General features: G+C 68.5%; 5 protein-coding genes across 5 annotated transcripts; 2 read left to right on the forward strand and 3 right to left on the reverse strand.

The window, feature by feature from the left end:
* Positions 1 to 1403: 1403 nt before the first annotated feature.
* Positions 1404 to 2403, forward strand: CHLNCDRAFT_13101 (hypothetical protein; the record flags this gene model as incomplete). Its single annotated transcript, XM_005846195.1, has 4 exons — positions 1404 to 1598; positions 1761 to 1962; positions 2106 to 2225; positions 2360 to 2403. Coding segments are annotated over 4 exons (561 nt in total), but the record flags the coding sequence as incomplete, so codon positions are not given.
* An 877-nt stretch (positions 2404 to 3280) lies between these two features.
* CHLNCDRAFT_59705 (hypothetical protein) lies at positions 3281 to 4783 on the reverse strand. The gene is made up of 3 exons (XM_005846367.1): positions 4521 to 4783; positions 4177 to 4419; positions 3281 to 4013 (listed from the first exon to the last, which is right to left on the reverse strand). The coding sequence occupies exons 1-3, from the start codon at positions 4743 to 4745 to the stop codon at positions 3537 to 3539; spliced, it is 945 nt and encodes a 314-aa protein (XP_005846429.1). The 5' UTR covers positions 4746 to 4783; the 3' UTR covers positions 3281 to 3536.
* Positions 4784 to 4994: 211 nt separating this feature from the next.
* CHLNCDRAFT_135562 (hypothetical protein) lies at positions 4995 to 6458 on the reverse strand (the record flags this gene model as incomplete). Its single annotated transcript, XM_005846368.1, has 5 exons — positions 4995 to 5243; positions 5373 to 5495; positions 5659 to 5832; positions 5992 to 6105; positions 6264 to 6458. The coding sequence occupies 5 exons, from the start codon at positions 6456 to 6458 to the stop codon at positions 4995 to 4997; spliced, it is 855 nt and encodes a 284-aa protein (XP_005846430.1).
* A 195-nt stretch (positions 6459 to 6653) lies between these two features.
* CHLNCDRAFT_135563 (hypothetical protein) lies at positions 6654 to 7168 on the forward strand (the record flags this gene model as incomplete). Its single annotated transcript, XM_005846196.1, has 3 exons — positions 6654 to 6722; positions 6853 to 6929; positions 7021 to 7168. The coding sequence occupies 3 exons, from the start codon at positions 6654 to 6656 to the stop codon at positions 7166 to 7168; spliced, it is 294 nt and encodes a 97-aa protein (XP_005846258.1).
* A 163-nt stretch (positions 7169 to 7331) lies between these two features.
* Positions 7332 to 15570, reverse strand: CHLNCDRAFT_135564 (hypothetical protein; the record flags this gene model as incomplete). The annotated part of the gene is made up of 20 exons (XM_005846369.1): positions 7332 to 7678; positions 7844 to 7928; positions 8077 to 8282; positions 8438 to 8877; positions 9044 to 9291; positions 9480 to 9626; positions 9858 to 10247; positions 10391 to 11224; positions 11339 to 11452; positions 11585 to 11689; positions 11840 to 12219; positions 12255 to 12450; positions 12589 to 12640; positions 12783 to 12946; positions 13223 to 13801; positions 13981 to 14086; positions 14369 to 14460; positions 14586 to 15099; positions 15440 to 15486; positions 15565 to 15570. 20 exons carry the CDS (start codon positions 15568 to 15570, stop codon positions 7332 to 7334), a joined length of 5052 nt encoding a protein of 1683 aa, XP_005846431.1.
* Between the last annotated feature and the right edge of the window lie 30 nt (positions 15571 to 15600).

Genomic DNA, 15600 nt, shown 5'->3' on the forward strand with positions numbered 1-15600 from the left:
GCTGCTGGTGCATTTCGGAGATGCGTACAAACTCCCTGCACCCGTGACGGCTCCCCGCCCCGCCCGCAGCTACTTGCGGTTGCTCACTCGGACAGGCACACCACCGTTGCGCATGGCGGAGGGCGGAAACCAGGGTTCCTGCCGCCTCTCCCGCACGAACAGACCACCGCTTCCAGGAATTGAGAGCCTGGAAGCGGCCTGAGGTCTCTCTCGCAAGCGCGCAGCCTATTGTTGCACCCGCTGCCAGCGGCGGGGGGCGCACTGCAGCTGGCGGCAGGCAGGCGCAGTCCAGGGCCCTCACGGTGAACGGCGCTCCGATCTTGCTGCTGCCGCCTGCACATTGCCCCCCAGGCTTTCGCACTCCAGGCTTTCGCACATTTGATCAAATGACACGCCGATTTGCCCCAACAGGTACGAGGGCCAACTCTTGAAGATCATCTGGGGGGCCATTCCCGCCATTCCTTCGCTACGACCCTGCATTTCCTTGATGTGCTAGCCAGCAGCGACCAGGCTGCTATGGTGAGGCTCACACACAGGCGCTGAAGTTGGGCGAGCGCAACTGCAGTTGACGGCGGCCGATGCAGCATCCACACAACGGTGGGGGCGAGCATGACTCCTGGGCAGGTGGGAGGCGGGCTGGAGAGGGCTGCAGAGGCCGCAGGAGTACATCGGCCGAAGAGTGCATTGGGACACTGGCTCCAGCGGGGCGGCAGGCAACGGTTCTGAGCCCTCCAAGCGGCCCGGGGTTGGGAGGGCGGCCAGCGTCCCGTCTCATTCGGAGCCCGCCCAATCGTGCAGGTCTGGCCCCAGACGCCCCAGCCCTTGGTCGCACAGGCCCAACAGATGCCCTTCGCGGTCCAGGAGGGCTGGCGGACCAGCGTGAGTGCGGGGGAGGTGGTGGGAGGGGGCGCCGCGCGGGCGTGACCGCGGCGGGACCGTTGGAGCTGGCGCGCCGCAAGGGCACGTGGAAGGGGGCAGTTTGTGGTGAAACCCCCTCACCCGCTGCCACTCACTGGCCGTTTGCCGCCACCATGCATGCAGTGCTGGCCGCGCAGCTGCATGCGCTGCACCTGGGGGCGTCGGCAGCATACGCTGGTGTACCGATGGCGGTGGGCGGCGTCCCGGGGGTGATGGGCAGCTCATTGCCGCAGGCGGGCGCGCATCCAGGGCGAGAGGCATCCCACGGGTCTGTAGAACACAGCGGCATGCAGCAGCTGGATCCCTCGCTGCTTGCGAGCCACGAGTTGCTGAGCCGGCTGCAGATGGGTGCTGGAGGGTCCGGCATGCTGCCTCCCAGTGCCGTCCTGCCTTCATCAGCCATCCCGCTGGCGGCGCACCCGCAGCAGCAGCAGCCGCAGGATCAGCGGCCGCCGGCGCCGGGCAGGCGCCGTGGCGGCAGCGGCTCCAGCCGGCGCAACGAGGAGAAGGTGCGGTGCACTGTCTACATCTCCGACATCTCAGACACCGTCACCGAGGCACAGCTGGCCGCCTTCTTCCAGGACTGCGGCCAGCTGGTGGACTGCCGCGTGTGCGGCGACCCAAACTCCTCCATGCGATTCGCCTTCATCGAGTTCATGCAGGAGGATTCTGCGCAGCAGGTGCGCAGGCCGCCGCGCTGCCAGCAGAGCTGCCCAACGTCGCTGCAGCTGGTGGTGGGGCATCAGTGTTTTGCCAGGGCGCATCGCATTTTTATTTCTGGCTAATGCGTGCACGAGTTCACGTGCGCATGGCCGTGCTGGCACCGGCGCCACGGCGTGCAGGCGCTGGGCAAGAGCGGCGCGATGCTGGGCGACTTCCCCATCCGTGTCAGCCCTTCCAAGACTGCCATCGTGCCCGTCAACAACACCTACCTGCCCCGCAGCACCGAGGAGCGCGAGCTGGTGGCGCGCACCGTGTTTGTGGGCAACATCGACCGCGTGGTGGAGCGCGAGCAGCTCAGCGAGTTCTTCCAGAATCTGTGCGGTGAGCAGGAGCCCCAACAGGGCGGAGCAGGCCTGGGCGCTGAAAGCCCCAGCTGCCCTACTATTGGCTGGTCACCGGCTCACCTGGCAGCCTGTGCATGCCATTAGCGCCACCGCACTGAGCATACACCCTTCCGCCTGCAGGCCCTGTGTCCAAGATCCGCCTGCTGGGCGACTCGCAGCACAGCGCCAAGATCGCTTTCATCGAGTTTGTCACGGCGGAGAGCGCCAGGGCCGCGCTCAAGCTGAGCGGTGCTCTGCTAGGTACGCTGCCGCTGCAGGGCAGCAAACATCACACATTCTGCTCTTGTCCCACGCTGCGGGCTCCTCCGCCGATGCTGCGACTTTCTTGACATTGCGGCCTGAGCACACAATGCCTTGCATGCTGGCGGCTGCAGGTACACTCCCGCTGCGTGTCTCCCCCTCCAAGACGCCCGTGCGTGCAGACATGCGGCGTGCGCAGGAGAGCCGGGGCTTGGTGCCCAGTGCATCGCTGGCGCCGGTCACCCCTGGCTCGCCGCACGCGCAGCTCAACCCAGCCCTGCTGATGGCGGTGGCGGGGTTGCACATGTATCCCGCTCACTTCCACGGATGACTGGCGCAGGCCATCCGTCTGGGCTGGCAATTAGCTGGCTGCGACACATGCGCATAACGCTCGATCCCGGCATGCTGCCAGACAATACAGCCCTGTTCATATTCATCTCGCGCGTCGTGTCGCCCCGCCGGCGGGTGCGGCCCCGCCCTGACCGCTCTTTCTACCTAATTCCCCAACAGGTCGCTCCCACTTCCATGCAAATCGCTTTATCTACACCAAACTGTACTGAACACCATTATTTCCTACCTGTCTTCACTTTGAGATGGCTGGGCCGCCCTTGTCCCGCACCCACTTATTTTCAGCGGCCGTGTGCTGTGCTGCGCACGGTTGCCCTTGCGTGCTGCATATCATCTCAATGACTCCCCTTTCTCTCCCAGCAAGCAAACTTGCCAGCCAATCTATGTCATACTTTGCTGTTACGCAGCAATAGTCACAATTCTCTTCTATCCTTGTTTTGATTTCGTGAGAGCTCCTTGTGCACACCTTCCAGTGTCCGCGCTCTTGTCATGCCGCGCCTGCATGCGGCCATCTTGCTTCCCCAATGATCGCTAATGCTCTCCCTTACTTGTGATGGGACACACTAAGCTGCATTTGATATACCCTGTCTCCTAATGGATGCCAACACCATGATCAGTTTCCCATAAAATGTGAACACTAGTGAACAGGTGCTGGAACGGCAGCTGGTAGGCAAAGGAGCGGCAGTTGCCTGATTGGCTCGGTGAGAGCTTTATGAGAGGTTACTGAAAAAGAAGTTATGAGAGAAGAGAGAGGAGAGGACAAGTAAGAACAGTTAATCAGGGAGACGAGCAACGATTGTAAGCAGAGAAGAAAGATAGCAGTTGTATGGGCTTCTGCCAGCTGTAACTGCATGGCGAACTCACCATCAGTGATGCTGTTTATGCTGGGCGCCAGGTGCTGCAGACTCTGCCAGGCTGTCACGGCATGCCCCTGACAGACCAGCCAAGCACCCAGGCAGAGGCTCAGAGGTCACGGGGATGGACAGCTGGCAGCCGGGCCAGGACAGCAGCACTCAGCGCCGTGGTGACGGGGCCCGGCACGTGCGGCAGGTCCAGCGTCCACGGCGGGTGGCCCCACACATTGCCGGCGCCGCAGGAGATGGTGCGCAGGGGCTGCACCAGGCGCAGGCCGTTTGTGACAAAGGCCTCCCGCCACACGTGCCTGCCGTCCATGCTGGGCGCCTCCTCCCGCACCTCGATGCCCAGCTGGCTGCACGCCTCCAGCACCGCTGCCCGCACCGTGCCCCAAACCACGCCGTCCTGCATGCCTGCGGTCCACACCACCGGCGGGCCGTCGCTGCTGCCGCTGCCTCCGGTCACCACAAACAGGTTGGTGACCAGGCCCTCCAGAACACGCCCATCCTGCGCGCTCAACAGCACCTCCACTGCCTCGCCCTTCTGCTGCTCCAGAGACTGGCGTTCAGCCACCCAGCCAGAGTCCTGCAGGCAGGGCAGCAAGTGACAAGAGAGGGTGGAACATGGGGCTGCGCAGCAAGCACATGCAGGGCAGCACCACCATGAGCACCATGGCATGGACAAGGGGAGAGGCGGCTTGCAGCGGAAGGTGCTGCACAGCCTGCCCACCTGCCCACCCACCACCCACCTTGCCCACTGGGATTTTGCGAGGGCCCCCCAGAATCACGGCTTCACCCGCACTGTTGCTGCCGGCCAGCCCGGAAGGGTATGCCAGCACTCGCACGTCCAGGCCGCAGGGCTGCGCCGGCTCGGGCACCATGACAATCATCAGCATCAGGTCCTCGTCCACCACCGATTCCTGCGCCAAGGCCTCCCGGATGGGCGGCCCCAGCAGCTGCTGCAGCACGGCGCTCTCTGGTCTCCCTGCAGCCTGCACGCGGCACCCAGCCCGGCAGGTCTGCGGTGAGCTGGCGTTGGCGGGATGGCGGAGGCAGCAGCGGCCACCAATTGTTTTCCGGCGGATGACCTCACCGCCAGCGACGAGTAGTATGCATCGTAGAAGCCCGCTATGGCCGTGTGCATGGCGCTGAGGGACTTCTCCAGCCGCTCCACGTGCTTGGGCCAATTCAGCAGCTGCCTGTCCTTGACATACACTGTGGTATATGCTCCTCGAGGGGTGGCCAGCAAAAACTGCTGTGGGGTCTGTCGAGGCATCACAGCAGAGCCAAGGGAGGCCTGTGTACCAGCTGGGGCCATGGGCAGATGCTACTGTGGCTTACGATGACCCGCAAATGTCGCAGTCTTGTCCGCAAGCGGCCAGATGCACGGGCAATTCATCCTGCACCATCCACCTGGCATCATGGCACCTGCCGCCAGGCGGGTCAAGTAGTAGTACCCAGTAGTGCCCTGCTTCTTCTCTTGCTGTTCTGTCACAGCTGAATTCAGGCAGACAGGCAAGGGGCCGGCCACTTTCACCATTACATGCAATGAGTGGCAGCCGTCTGCTCAGTGCCAGCGCAGCAGGCGCACAAAGAGGCAGGGCGCCGCCACGCGCACGCGCAGGTCGGCGATGTCGATGTCGTGCCCCCCCTCCACCAGCCCCCACCGCTCAATCTGGTGGTCCTCCTCCAGCCGCGCCGCAGCCAGCACCTGCTCAATGCTCAGCGCCTGCGCCGTGGCCGCCAGCCCCAGCAGCACAGACTTGCAGTACGCCGCCAGCTGCTCCGCGGCGGCCAGGTGCCAGCGGTCCAGCCCCTGCACGAGCGGGAGGCGCGGGAAGGAATGTTGCAGGGCAGGGCAGGAGGAGAGGCTGGAGGTGCGAGGGATGCAGAGCATTCCCTGCTGTCCTGCTGCCCAGCACCCTGCACCCATCCGCTGCCCCACCTGTAGGTGTGCCTCCACCCCCCCCAGCTCCTCCTGCCCCAGGCTGGCCCCAAAGATGCTGTCAGTGGGCTCCACTCGCACCCCCATCTGCTGCTGCGCCCACGCCAGGATGGGGGCATACACCTGCAGGGCAGGGCAGGCCGGGGACACGGCACAACATGGCGGCAGCAGCGAGTGGTCAGGCGCAGGGATGGATGGCAGCCAGAACAGCGAAAGCAGCGGTGCCAGCAGATACACACTGCCATTGGAGTGGCCAGGGCCAGCAGTCGGGGCTGGGGGAGCTGACGCGCGCCTGCGCCTGGCGGTCAGCCACCAGCCCCGCCTCGTCTCGGCACAGCACCGAGTCTGTGGGCAGGTACTGCAGCATGGTTGCCACCACCTCATCCCGCGGCTTGGGCTCGTCCAGCGCCGTGGCTGCCAGGGACATGAGCGGCATGGTGAAGGGCTGGATGCGCTTGATCTGCCGAGGAGGCGAGCGGCAGGGAGGCGGCAGGGGGCGGCCAGTGTCAGCCGTGGTGAGCGGGTGTGAGCAGGAGCTCCCACCGCAGCAGGGAGTGCCAGGGTCCACCAAGCGCGCAGGCGGCAGCTTTGGCAGGTGCTCGACCGGCTGCGCGCCCACCTGCCACTCCCACTCGGCGGCAATGGCCAGCGCCAGCGCACGGCTGGGCAGCACCAGCGGGTGGCGGGCAGGGGTGCGCAGCACACGATGGTCCAGCATGACCTGGTAGCCGCCCTGCAGGCATGGTCGAGGCGCAGGGCAGGCGGTCCGAGGGCGGGCAGGCACAGTGGTCATATACACAAGAGGTGAAGGGGTACAGGCACCTGATGGGCACCCCTGCATCAACAAGTCAAAGCGGCAGCGGCAGGCGGCAGCGGCAGCGGCGACGGCACCTGGTCCAGCGCGTCGCGGATGTGCACCGTCTTGTAGAACCTGGGAACTCCCTGCGTGCTGGTGCCCTCTCCCACGCCGTGGGTGGCAAAGGACAGGCGTTGAGCCAGGCATGGCAGCAGGTCTCTGAGGTTGGTGAGCGGCCGGCCCAGCTGGTGCAGCTGGGACAGCGCTGCTGCCTGCCTTGCCACCTGCATGGCTGCACCACCGACTGACAACGCAGGCAGAGGCTGCAGCTCGCCGCCAGTCCTTCACTGCATGGGGTGGGGCTTTCCAGTGCCAAAACCTCGCTTTGCACAGGGCTGTTTTAATTTTGCTGATGATAAACTGGCTACAGAAGTGATCGCCGCCCTTCACAAGAAGCCAGGAGCTCCCAACAGGCTCATTGCACCATGTCGGGCCCCCAAACGCAGGCAGCGGGTGCGCCCAAGCGAGTGTTGGCAACGGAGGAGATCCAGCAGGTGCCTGGATGGCATTGCGGGAACCAGACATGTCTGCGCTCTTTGAAACTTGGTGCCGCCGCTCTCCTGCCGGACCCGCTGCCGCCACCACAACGCCTGCTGCCGCTTGTGCACCTCCACTGGAGCGCAGATGCTGGAGGACAATGCCAAGCTGATAGCGGCTATAGTGGAGAACCAGAACCTGGGGAAGCTGGACCAGTGCATCGAGTGAGCGACCCGCCGCCGTGTGCGTAGCTGCCAACTCCACCTCCACGGCGCCACCTGCTGACCCTCCCCCTGCCATTGACACAACCCGCAGGTATCAGAAACGGCTGCAGGACAACCTGATGAGCCTGGCAGCGCTGGCAGACTCGCAGGCCACGCCGCCACAGCAGCAGCAGGCAGCTCCTGGGCAGCAGCAGGCAGGAGCAGGACCGGCGGCGGCAGCAGGCGGGCAACCCCAATAACGCGCCTCTGTAGCTCCATGTTTCCTTTGCCTGTTTTACAGTTCGATTTCATTGCGACCCCTGTCTTCGTCACTCGCTGCCCGCCTCCTGCTGCTTCCCTCTACCTACCCCTGACTGCCCGCCAAACTGACTGGCCTGCAACACACCCTGCCACTCAGCCCTGCTAGTTGCCTGCCGCCAGCGCCGCGGCCAGCCGCTTGTCCGCCGCCAGCTGGGTCTCCAGCTCCCGCCGCCGCGCCTCCGCCTGCGCAGGGTGCTCCTCCGCCCTGCGCTGCACCACGTGCAGCCGGAACGCGGCCGCCGCCTCCTCCGCCTGCACCCGCGCCTGGTCCGCGGGGCTGAGGTGCTGCAGCTCACTGGACAGCACAGCGCCCAGGCGCGCCACCTCGGCGCTGCTCTCCGCCAGCCTGCTCTGCAGCACGCGCTGCCGGTCTGCCATCCTGTCATCAAATGCCGCCAGGCACGCCGCCCGCGCATCCTCCGCCTCGGCGGCAGTCATGTCGCGGGCGCCTGCATGCGGCGCGTGGGGCAGGCCATGACTTGCTTTCCAACCAGCAGCTCTGGTGCTGGCTGCTGGTAGCGCGGGAACGGAAGGTGGTGGGCCAGCCTGCCTGCTGTACGGGCCTGCTGCTTGCCGGTATGCATGTCTGTGGCCGCACTGGCCCACCCACCCACCGGTGCTGGGCAGGAAGTGGTGCAGGAAGTCGTACGCATCCTCCTCCTCCTCCCCCACAGCCTCCACCCCGTCGCTGTCCTCAACCTGCAGCACACCGCAGCCGGCGGCGCATCGCCGTGATGGAGACCCTCGGGCAGAGCTGTGCAGCGTGCCCCTCTGCGAGTCGGCCTGGCGGCCTGGTGGAGTGGGTGACGCCCCAGGCCTGGGGGTCCAGCCCCGCCCACCCACCCACCTTCACACGAGTGGCGTCGTAAAAGGCGGTCTCCACCAGCGTGCCCTGCTCCTGGCGCTGCCTCGAGGCCAGTATGCGGCGCGTCTCCTCCTCCGCGCCACGCACCGCCGCCTGCGCAGCGCCGCACGCCACGCGCAGCGCCGCACATTCCTGGCGCCGCTCCTCCTCCGTGCCGCCGGCGCCCTCCAGCAGGAAGCCTCCCAGGTCTGCACGCCAGCCAGGCAGGTCGCGGGGCAGGCGGCCTCAGCAACTCGCCGCCGCCGGCGCACCCTCACCAAGGAGCCAGCAGCAAATCACCTCCAAGGCCGAATCCTTTACTGTCGCTGCACAAAACACAGCATGGCGGCAGCGCCTCGCTCACTGTAGGTGCGCGCCACCCTGCCTGCCTCCGCGCCATCCGCCCCACCACCCTGCATCACCAGCTGCGCCCTGGAGCTGGCCGGCTCAAAGCGGCGCTCCAGCACCGGCGCGCTGCTGCAAGCACCGCCGGCGGTACCATGCGGGGCCGCAGGGGGACGGTACTGCTCGTGGATGAAGGCCACCGCACGATCCTGGGTATCCCAGGTGGCGACCACGGACGAGCGGCGGTGGTGCACATGCACGCTGTGCAAGCTGGGCCTGGCGGAGGCGCCGGCCGCCGCGGCTGCCAGGATGGCCGCGGCGTCGCTGGTCTTGCGCACGGCAGCGGAGAAGGCGGGGGCGGGGCAGCTTGCGGCGTATTGCACGGAGCGGCGGATCAGGCCGTCGGGGCGGCTGCCCGGCATGAACCACTCCTCCATCGAATCCCCGCTGCACTGCCGCCTGCAGCGGCAGCAGCATGTGGAGGCGCGCACATGTGGACGAGCAGCAGGCGGCGCACAGCGGGTCCCGCACCCGTGTGCGGGTTCACCCACACCTTGGCCCAGCCTGTGTGGCCAGCGGCGTGACCACGCGGGCTGCGCGCGCGCCGCCCTCGCCAGGCCCGCACCTCATGAGGCCATCCGGCCGGGCCTCGTGGAAGAAAGCGCAGTCCACCTCGCCCAGCTGCCCCATGGGCCGCACCGTGCGCAGGCTGCGCAGGCAGGCGGCGGCGCCGGGCTGGAAGGTGACTGTGGAGGACTTGGCGGCGGGCAGGATGTGGCGCCGCGCCAGCCCATCCCTGCGCCGCTCAAACAGCTCCAACACGCACAGCGGGGCGCCGCACTCGGGGTCGGAGTAGGTGGTCAGGCGCTCCACCTGGCAGGCAGGGCAGGCGTGGCAGGGCCGGGCGGGTGTACAGCAGCAACGAGGATCCGGAGAGTGTCGTACTCTCATCACTGCCACCGCACTTCCGTCCTGCCAGACCAGACCAAGGCAGGGCAAGGCATGCAGTGCAGCAGCACCAGGCGCAGCCTGCGGGGCAGATGAGCGGCCAGCAGGCTCACCAGGCCATCCCAGCGAGTGCACTCGCCAAAGCGCGCGTACAGCTCGCGCCGCGCCTGGCGGTACTGTACCGCCTTCTCGCCACGCGGGCACCGCGAGTCCAGCCGCTCCCGCGACACAGCCAGCGCCGGCACCCAGCTCAGGGGCATCTCCGGCGGGGCAGGCAGGGCCCCGCCAGCCGCTGCCGCCGCCGCCGCCGCCGCGCCATGGCCCTGAGGCTCGGCAGATGATGGCGGTCGAGGGCCAGCAGCGCCAGGGCCCGCCCCTCCTGCCATTCCTGCTGCTCCTGCTGCTCCTGCTGCCAATGCTGCTCCCGACAACGGCCCTGCCCAGGCGCCGGCGGGCAGGTGGCGCTCCAGCTGGGCAGACGAGCGCTGCACCATGGCCGAGCCATCGGGGGACAGGTAGGCAAGGGAGGAGTCGACTGTGTCCCGTGTGGGCGGCCAGCCGCCGCCCAGCCTGGGCGTGCCGTTGCGGCCGGCGGCCAGCAGCTGCAGCCCCACGCCCGCCTTGCCGTGCGCGGTGCCGGGGCGGTCGGCGCCGGCGCCGGCGCTGCCGCCGGCGGCCGCTGCGGCCAGGGAGGCGGCCGAGACGGCGGCCGCGCCGCCAACCAGGGAGAAGTTGCGTGGGGAGAGGCCTTTGGCCGAAAATATGCTGGGCAGGCGGCCGAGCATCTGGGAGGGGCGCCTGCTGGGGAAGCGCTGCGGCGCCGCATCGCCAGACACCTTGCTGCTGTGGGAGACTAGGGTGCAGGCCTCCAGGTGCTGCTCCTGCAGGGCAGGCGGGCGGCGGTGCGAGGGTTGGAGCCGGGGGCTGGGGCTGCACACGCCCAACAGGCTGGAAAGCAAGCTTGTGCGCTTCCAGTGGCGGCCGGTGCTCCGGCTGCTCTCGGGCCATGCCAGAGCCCGCCCACCTCCTTGCTCAGGAGCAGGGGCAGCCAGCAGTTGGGGTTGCCAAACGTCCAGTCCATCACAGCAGGCTCCGCCAGGCCGTGCGGGACGGCAGGGGCAGAGGCCGCGCCCAGGGGGCCCGCCACGTCGGACGCCGCGCTGCCCCTGCCGCCGCTGCCATCGACGCCGCCGCCGCCATCTCCGCCGGTGCTGCTGCTGCTGCACTGCAGGTTGCACCAGAAGTTGGTGGCATCCCAGGCAAACTCGATGCCGGTGCAGGGGGCTGCCTCCACGCTGTGCTGGCAGCCGGTGCATGGGTCGAGCAGCAGCGGCTGGCACACGTCGCGCCGCCCGGGCTTGACCAGCACAAAGGCATGCACATAAAGCTTGGGGCGGCGGGGGGCGGGAGCTGCTGGCGCCCGCGGCGCAGGCGCCTGCTGCGCAGCCGACGTCCCAGCCTCCCCGCCTGCCTCGGGTGCTGCAGCGGCGGCTGGCGCAGCCGCCTCTGCAGGCGCCGCCACTGCCGGGGGTGTCTTGCTGGCGCCTGTGGCGGGGCGGGTGCCCGGAGTTGCGGTCGCCGCCCTGCTGCTGGCGGCCCTGCTGGCGGCAGAGCTCCTGCCAGACCGCTGAGCGCCGGCACCGCGCGCGTCCCCGGGAGCAGCAGCAGGGGCGGGGCCGCCAGCCTGCAGCTGCCCAGCGGCGTCCTCGGGCGCAGCGGCTGCCGGGGGCTCGGGCTCTGGCTCTGGATCCGCCTCGAAGCTGGCCTCTGGCTCGGGTAGCTGCCCATAGGCGGGCTCCTCCAGGCCGTGCTCTCTGATCCAGGGGCATGGGGTGCGCGACTGGTCCCCCATGGCCACCTGCACGGCAGCCAGCCACGCAGGGGTGGAGGCACGGGAGCGGGGCTGTGGGGAGTGGCACACAGCCCAGGCGTTTAGGGAACTGCCGTCCCTCTGGCCAGCGGCTGGCCGCACGCGGGCGCCGCGCCTTGCCTGCTTGGGGACGTAGCCCACCACCACCCACGCGCTGTACCCCGCCCCCAGCAGCAGCGAGCAGGCCAGGGTGGCCAGGTCGAAGCTGTCGCCGGCCTGCAGCAAGGAGGCGGCAGCAGCTGTTGGGATGCGGGCCGGCGCTCATGAGCTCTCGCTGGCCAGGTGCTGGTGCAGGTGCATGGGGGCATGGGTATGTGCAGGTGCAGGTGCAGCCTCTCCCCCTCCCACACCCCCGCCTGCCTGCCACTCCATCAGGCTCCAGGGCGACACCAGGTGGCTGGGGGGCCGGCTGGGCTGCTCCAGCGGCTCGCAGGTGAAGAACTCAGCCACAAACTGCGGGCGGGAGGGTGTGGTGCAGCGGCGGGAGGCGGGTGTGGGGAGGCAAGGGCGGGTGCACCAGGGGCAACAGACGTCCCAGGGAGGGCCCCGCGCATGGCCCAGCATTCCATGCAGCCTGAAGTGCGGCCCAGCACCTCAGCACACCAGCACACCAGCCACCACATCGCCCTGCCCCACGCCTGCCTGGCAGATGGCGTCGAGGTCCCGCAGCTCGGTGTGTGGGAGGCGTGTGGGGCGCAGCGTGGCGCACACCACCTTGTCCACCCCGCACTCGTTGGGGAGCACCAGGCAGGGCGGCAGGCGCCCCGCCGCCGCCGGCTCGGCCAGCCACCGCTGACGGAAGGCGGCCGCGGCGGCCAGCAGCTGGCGCTCGCGCGGCGTGTGGCTGCTGAAGGGCGGCGGCAGCTTGCTGGCGATGAGGGTGGCGTGGCGGATGCGCTCCTGCTTGGGGCTGGCCCGCGCAGAGTCCTCCAGCGCCGCCTTGTCCTGCGCAAGCAGCAGCAGCAGCAGCAGCAGCGACATGGCTGCATGAGGTTAGACGCAACAGCCGCGAGCGCACCATAGGTGCTGGCCGCGCCCCGTCTGTCCAGCTGCAGGCACCAGCAGGCTGCGAGGCCCCCGGTGTCGCCCAGGTGCGGCGGGGCGGGGCGCGCCTTGACCGCCGCCAGCGGCACCAGCTGGGTGACGTCCCAGATCACGCTGCCCCGCTCAATCTGCTGCGGCTCCACGTTCAGCTTGTGCAGGGGGTGGCCGCTCTGCGGGGGAGGGGGCAGCTTGGCAGGGACGATTCGGTGGGGTTGATGAGAGGGGGTGGCCAGGTGCAGATCGGGCAACCAAAGGCATCCGCGGCTTGCCTGGCAGATGCAGAGCCTGCCGCTCGTGTCAAACAGCACGATGCGGCTGCGGTTGGGCAGCAGGCAGAACTCGGTCTCTGCCCACTCATACCTGCGGGCCGGCGGCAGGGGAGAGGGGCAGCGGTCTGCCCAGCGCACGCATGCCCCGCACTCTCCTGACCATGCCCTGCCAATCCACGCCCCTCTGCTGCTTGTGCCCCAGTGGGCTGGCTTGTGCCCCAGCCACCCCCCACCTGGTGCCCGCCGTCCTCTTCAGCCTCAGCAGGTGCGACACCTGCGCGCCCAGCGCGTCCCGCCCGCCATACATGTAGACGCCGCCCTCGCGGACGGTCAGAATGTGGCCGCCGCCGCGGGCAGCCGCCTTGCTGCGCCCCGCGATGGTCACGCCCTGCCACTCCTGCACAGGCAGGGGGCACACAGGCATGGGTCAGCCGGCCCAGCTGGGCGTGCCACCCAGCCGCTGGCAAGCCGCCGCCCGGCGAGGAGCGTCAGGCGGCTCTGGAAGCCAGCGGCGCCTGCCATGTGGCCACCAGCGCCGGGCCCCACCAAACTGCTGCCAGCACAACAAACCCAGGGGGCCCAGCTTGGAGGCGGGGGCCCAGGCGCGCGCCTGTGTGTCCAGGGTGTAGGTGAAGAGGTCATCCAGCACAAAGTGGCCCGTCCCGCCCATCACCCACAGCCGCCCGTCGTGCACGCAGGCGGCGGCGCCCTGGCGCGGCGAGGGCGCCGTGCCGAGCGCAGGCAGCTGCTCCCAGCGGAAGCTGTCGGTGCAGAAGGCCCAGAGGTCGTTGAGGCGCGCGCCGTTGGTGCGCCCCCCGAACACCAGCAGCCTGCCCTGGGCGTAGGCGGCGGTGCACTGCTCGCGGGGGCAGGGCGCGGCGGCGGCGTCGATCTTGGGGGCAAACCAGGTCCAGGAGGAAAGGTCGAGGAAGTGGAGCTCGGCCAGGCGCCGCCCGCCGGCCTCCTTGCGCCCGCCAAACAGCAGCAGGTGGCGCCCCGCGTCGTCCACCACCATGGCGTGGCCGTCCCGCGGGCAGGGGCGGTCGCCGCGCGTGGCCTGGCTGCGCCACTCCATTGTGTCCAGGTTGAGCACCAGCAGGCCCGACGTCTTGCGCCCCTCCCGCACCACCACGCCGCCCCACACGTACACGCTGCTCCCGTGCTGGCAGGCCGCGTAGCCGTGGCGGATCCAGCTGAAGCCTTCGGTGGGCTCGCCAGCGGCGGCCGCCGCCACCGCGTCGTCCAGCACCGCCTGCCCGGTTGTTTGGAAGAGGAGCGAGCCGTCACCGCGAGAGGGCGGGCAGCGCAGCCAAGCAGGTGGGAAGCCTGAAGCTGGGGCAAGCGTGCATCTCCCAGTGGCGGCCCTCTCAGCCGCCACCGGTACATGTTGCAGCGGTACATGTTGCAGCGGTACACGGCGCAGCGGTACACCTTGCAGCGCTTCACCTTGCAGCGGTACACGGTGCAGGGCCCAGACGCGATGCCCACCGGCCGGTTGCGCTCAATCTCCTCCAGCCGCTCGATCTCCTCCTCCTCCCTGCACCAAGCAGCAGGGCGGCACAGGGCAGGGGTGGGCATGAGAGTACCACCTGATGGCAGCGCATGCAGCCCAGCCAGCCCAGCGCACCGCAGGAATGCCAGGAACTTGGCCAGCCCATGCTCCCTCGCCTGCACAAGCAGCGGCAGCCACCTGAGCCACCTCACTTTGCACCACAGGGCAGGCAATGCGGCAGCCACCCCAGCCGTGATCCCGGCGGCTCCTCCTGCCGGGCCCAGCCAGCCACCAAAGCGCGCCAGCCGCCTGCTCGCCTGCTCATACTTGAGCGGCAGGCGGTTGGCCCTCAGGTTCCACTCCTTGAGCGTGCCGCTCAGGTGGCCAAAGGCGGTGGGCACCTTGTGCAGCTCGTTGTTCTGTGGGTGGAGGGAGGGGCGGCGCGCTTTCAGGCAGGTCAGATGCCGTGGCCTCGCCTGGGGAGCCGGGCGGCTGATGAATGATGCCCAGTAGAGGTGTGCAGCTGCCCTGCGGTCCGCCCCACCTGGCAGAAGAGGCGCTGCAGCGAGCGGGCCAGCGCCAGGCTGTGCGGCAGCGCCTGCAGGCGGCAGCTGGACACGTCGAGGTGGGTCAGCCCCGGGCAGCTGCCCAGGCTGTCTGGCAGCGTGGTGAGTGGGTTGTTGGACACGTCGAGCTGCAGCAGCGCGCGGCAGCACGTCACGCCCATGCCGTCGGGCAGGCTCCTGAGCTGGTTGGAGCTGAGGGACAGGCGGCGCAGGCCGTCGGGCAGGCCGGCCAGCGCGCCCTCGTCCACCACCGCAATCTGGTTGCTGTCCAAGTCGAGGTGCTCCAGGTGGGGCAGCTGCGCCAGCAGCGGCAGGCTGGCGAGGCGGTTGTACTTGAGGCGCAGCACGCGGAGGTGCGGGAAGGCGGCCAGCGACCGCGGCAGCGCATCGTCGCCCAGCTCGTTGCTGCTGAGGTCCAGCTCCGTGATGCGCGTCCCAGTGGCCGCCAGCCCCTGCTCCAGCGCATCCTCCAGCGCTGCCGCCCCCAGGTAGCTGCAGGTGGGCGGAAGGTGGGGGCGGAAGGGGAGAGAGCCGGGGAGTGGGGTCGGGCGCGGGAGCGGCGGCGGCGGTTGCCAGACCGACAGGCTAGCAGGCGTGCCTGAGGTTGAGTTTGCCGGTGTCCCGAGCTTCCACCAGTCTCGACGACAGCTCCGACAAGTCCATTTTCAGCAAAACTGGTGGGCAATTCGTCACATGTGCCTCTCTCGGACTCCCCAGTCACTGCCCCGGGGTGTTATTTGGGTTGCCTAGACTCTGGAAGAGAGCGAATAGTGGCCTTGGACACCGCCGCGCTTTCACCACCCGGTACAGTGAAACCTGGCGCAGTACAGACCTGAAGGTGCAGTCTGCGACCAATTTGAGAGCACCTTTCACATTCACCTGCAGAGTCACAGTCTGGGTCTCAATTGACCGTTGACGAGCAGCGGCCGACACTCAGTCTCTGTGTTCAAGAGTCACCCGCATCGCGCGCTCGCTGGGACGGCTTTCAACGCA

This window comes from Chlorella variabilis (genome assembly GCF_000147415.1).
Source record: "Chlorella variabilis unplaced genomic scaffold CHLNCscaffold_14, whole genome shotgun sequence".
NCBI classification, from domain to species: domain Eukaryota; kingdom Viridiplantae; phylum Chlorophyta; class Trebouxiophyceae; order Chlorellales; family Chlorellaceae; genus Chlorella; species Chlorella variabilis.

Excerpts from the sequence above, each read along its gene's own strand:
- CHLNCDRAFT_59705 (XM_005846367.1), bottom strand. The coding sequence starts at position 4,745 with ATGGCCCCAGCTGGTACACAGGCCTCCCTTGGCTCTGCTGTGATGCCT. Across the intron at positions 4,420-4,520 it reads CATACTACTCGTCGCTGGCG|GCTGCAGGGAGACCAGAGAG; the intron begins GTGAGGTCATCC and ends TGCCGCGTGCAG. Across the intron at positions 4,014-4,176 it reads GCAAAATCCCAGTGGGCAAG|GACTCTGGCTGGGTGGCTGA; the intron begins GTGGGTGGTGGG and ends CCCTGCCTGCAG.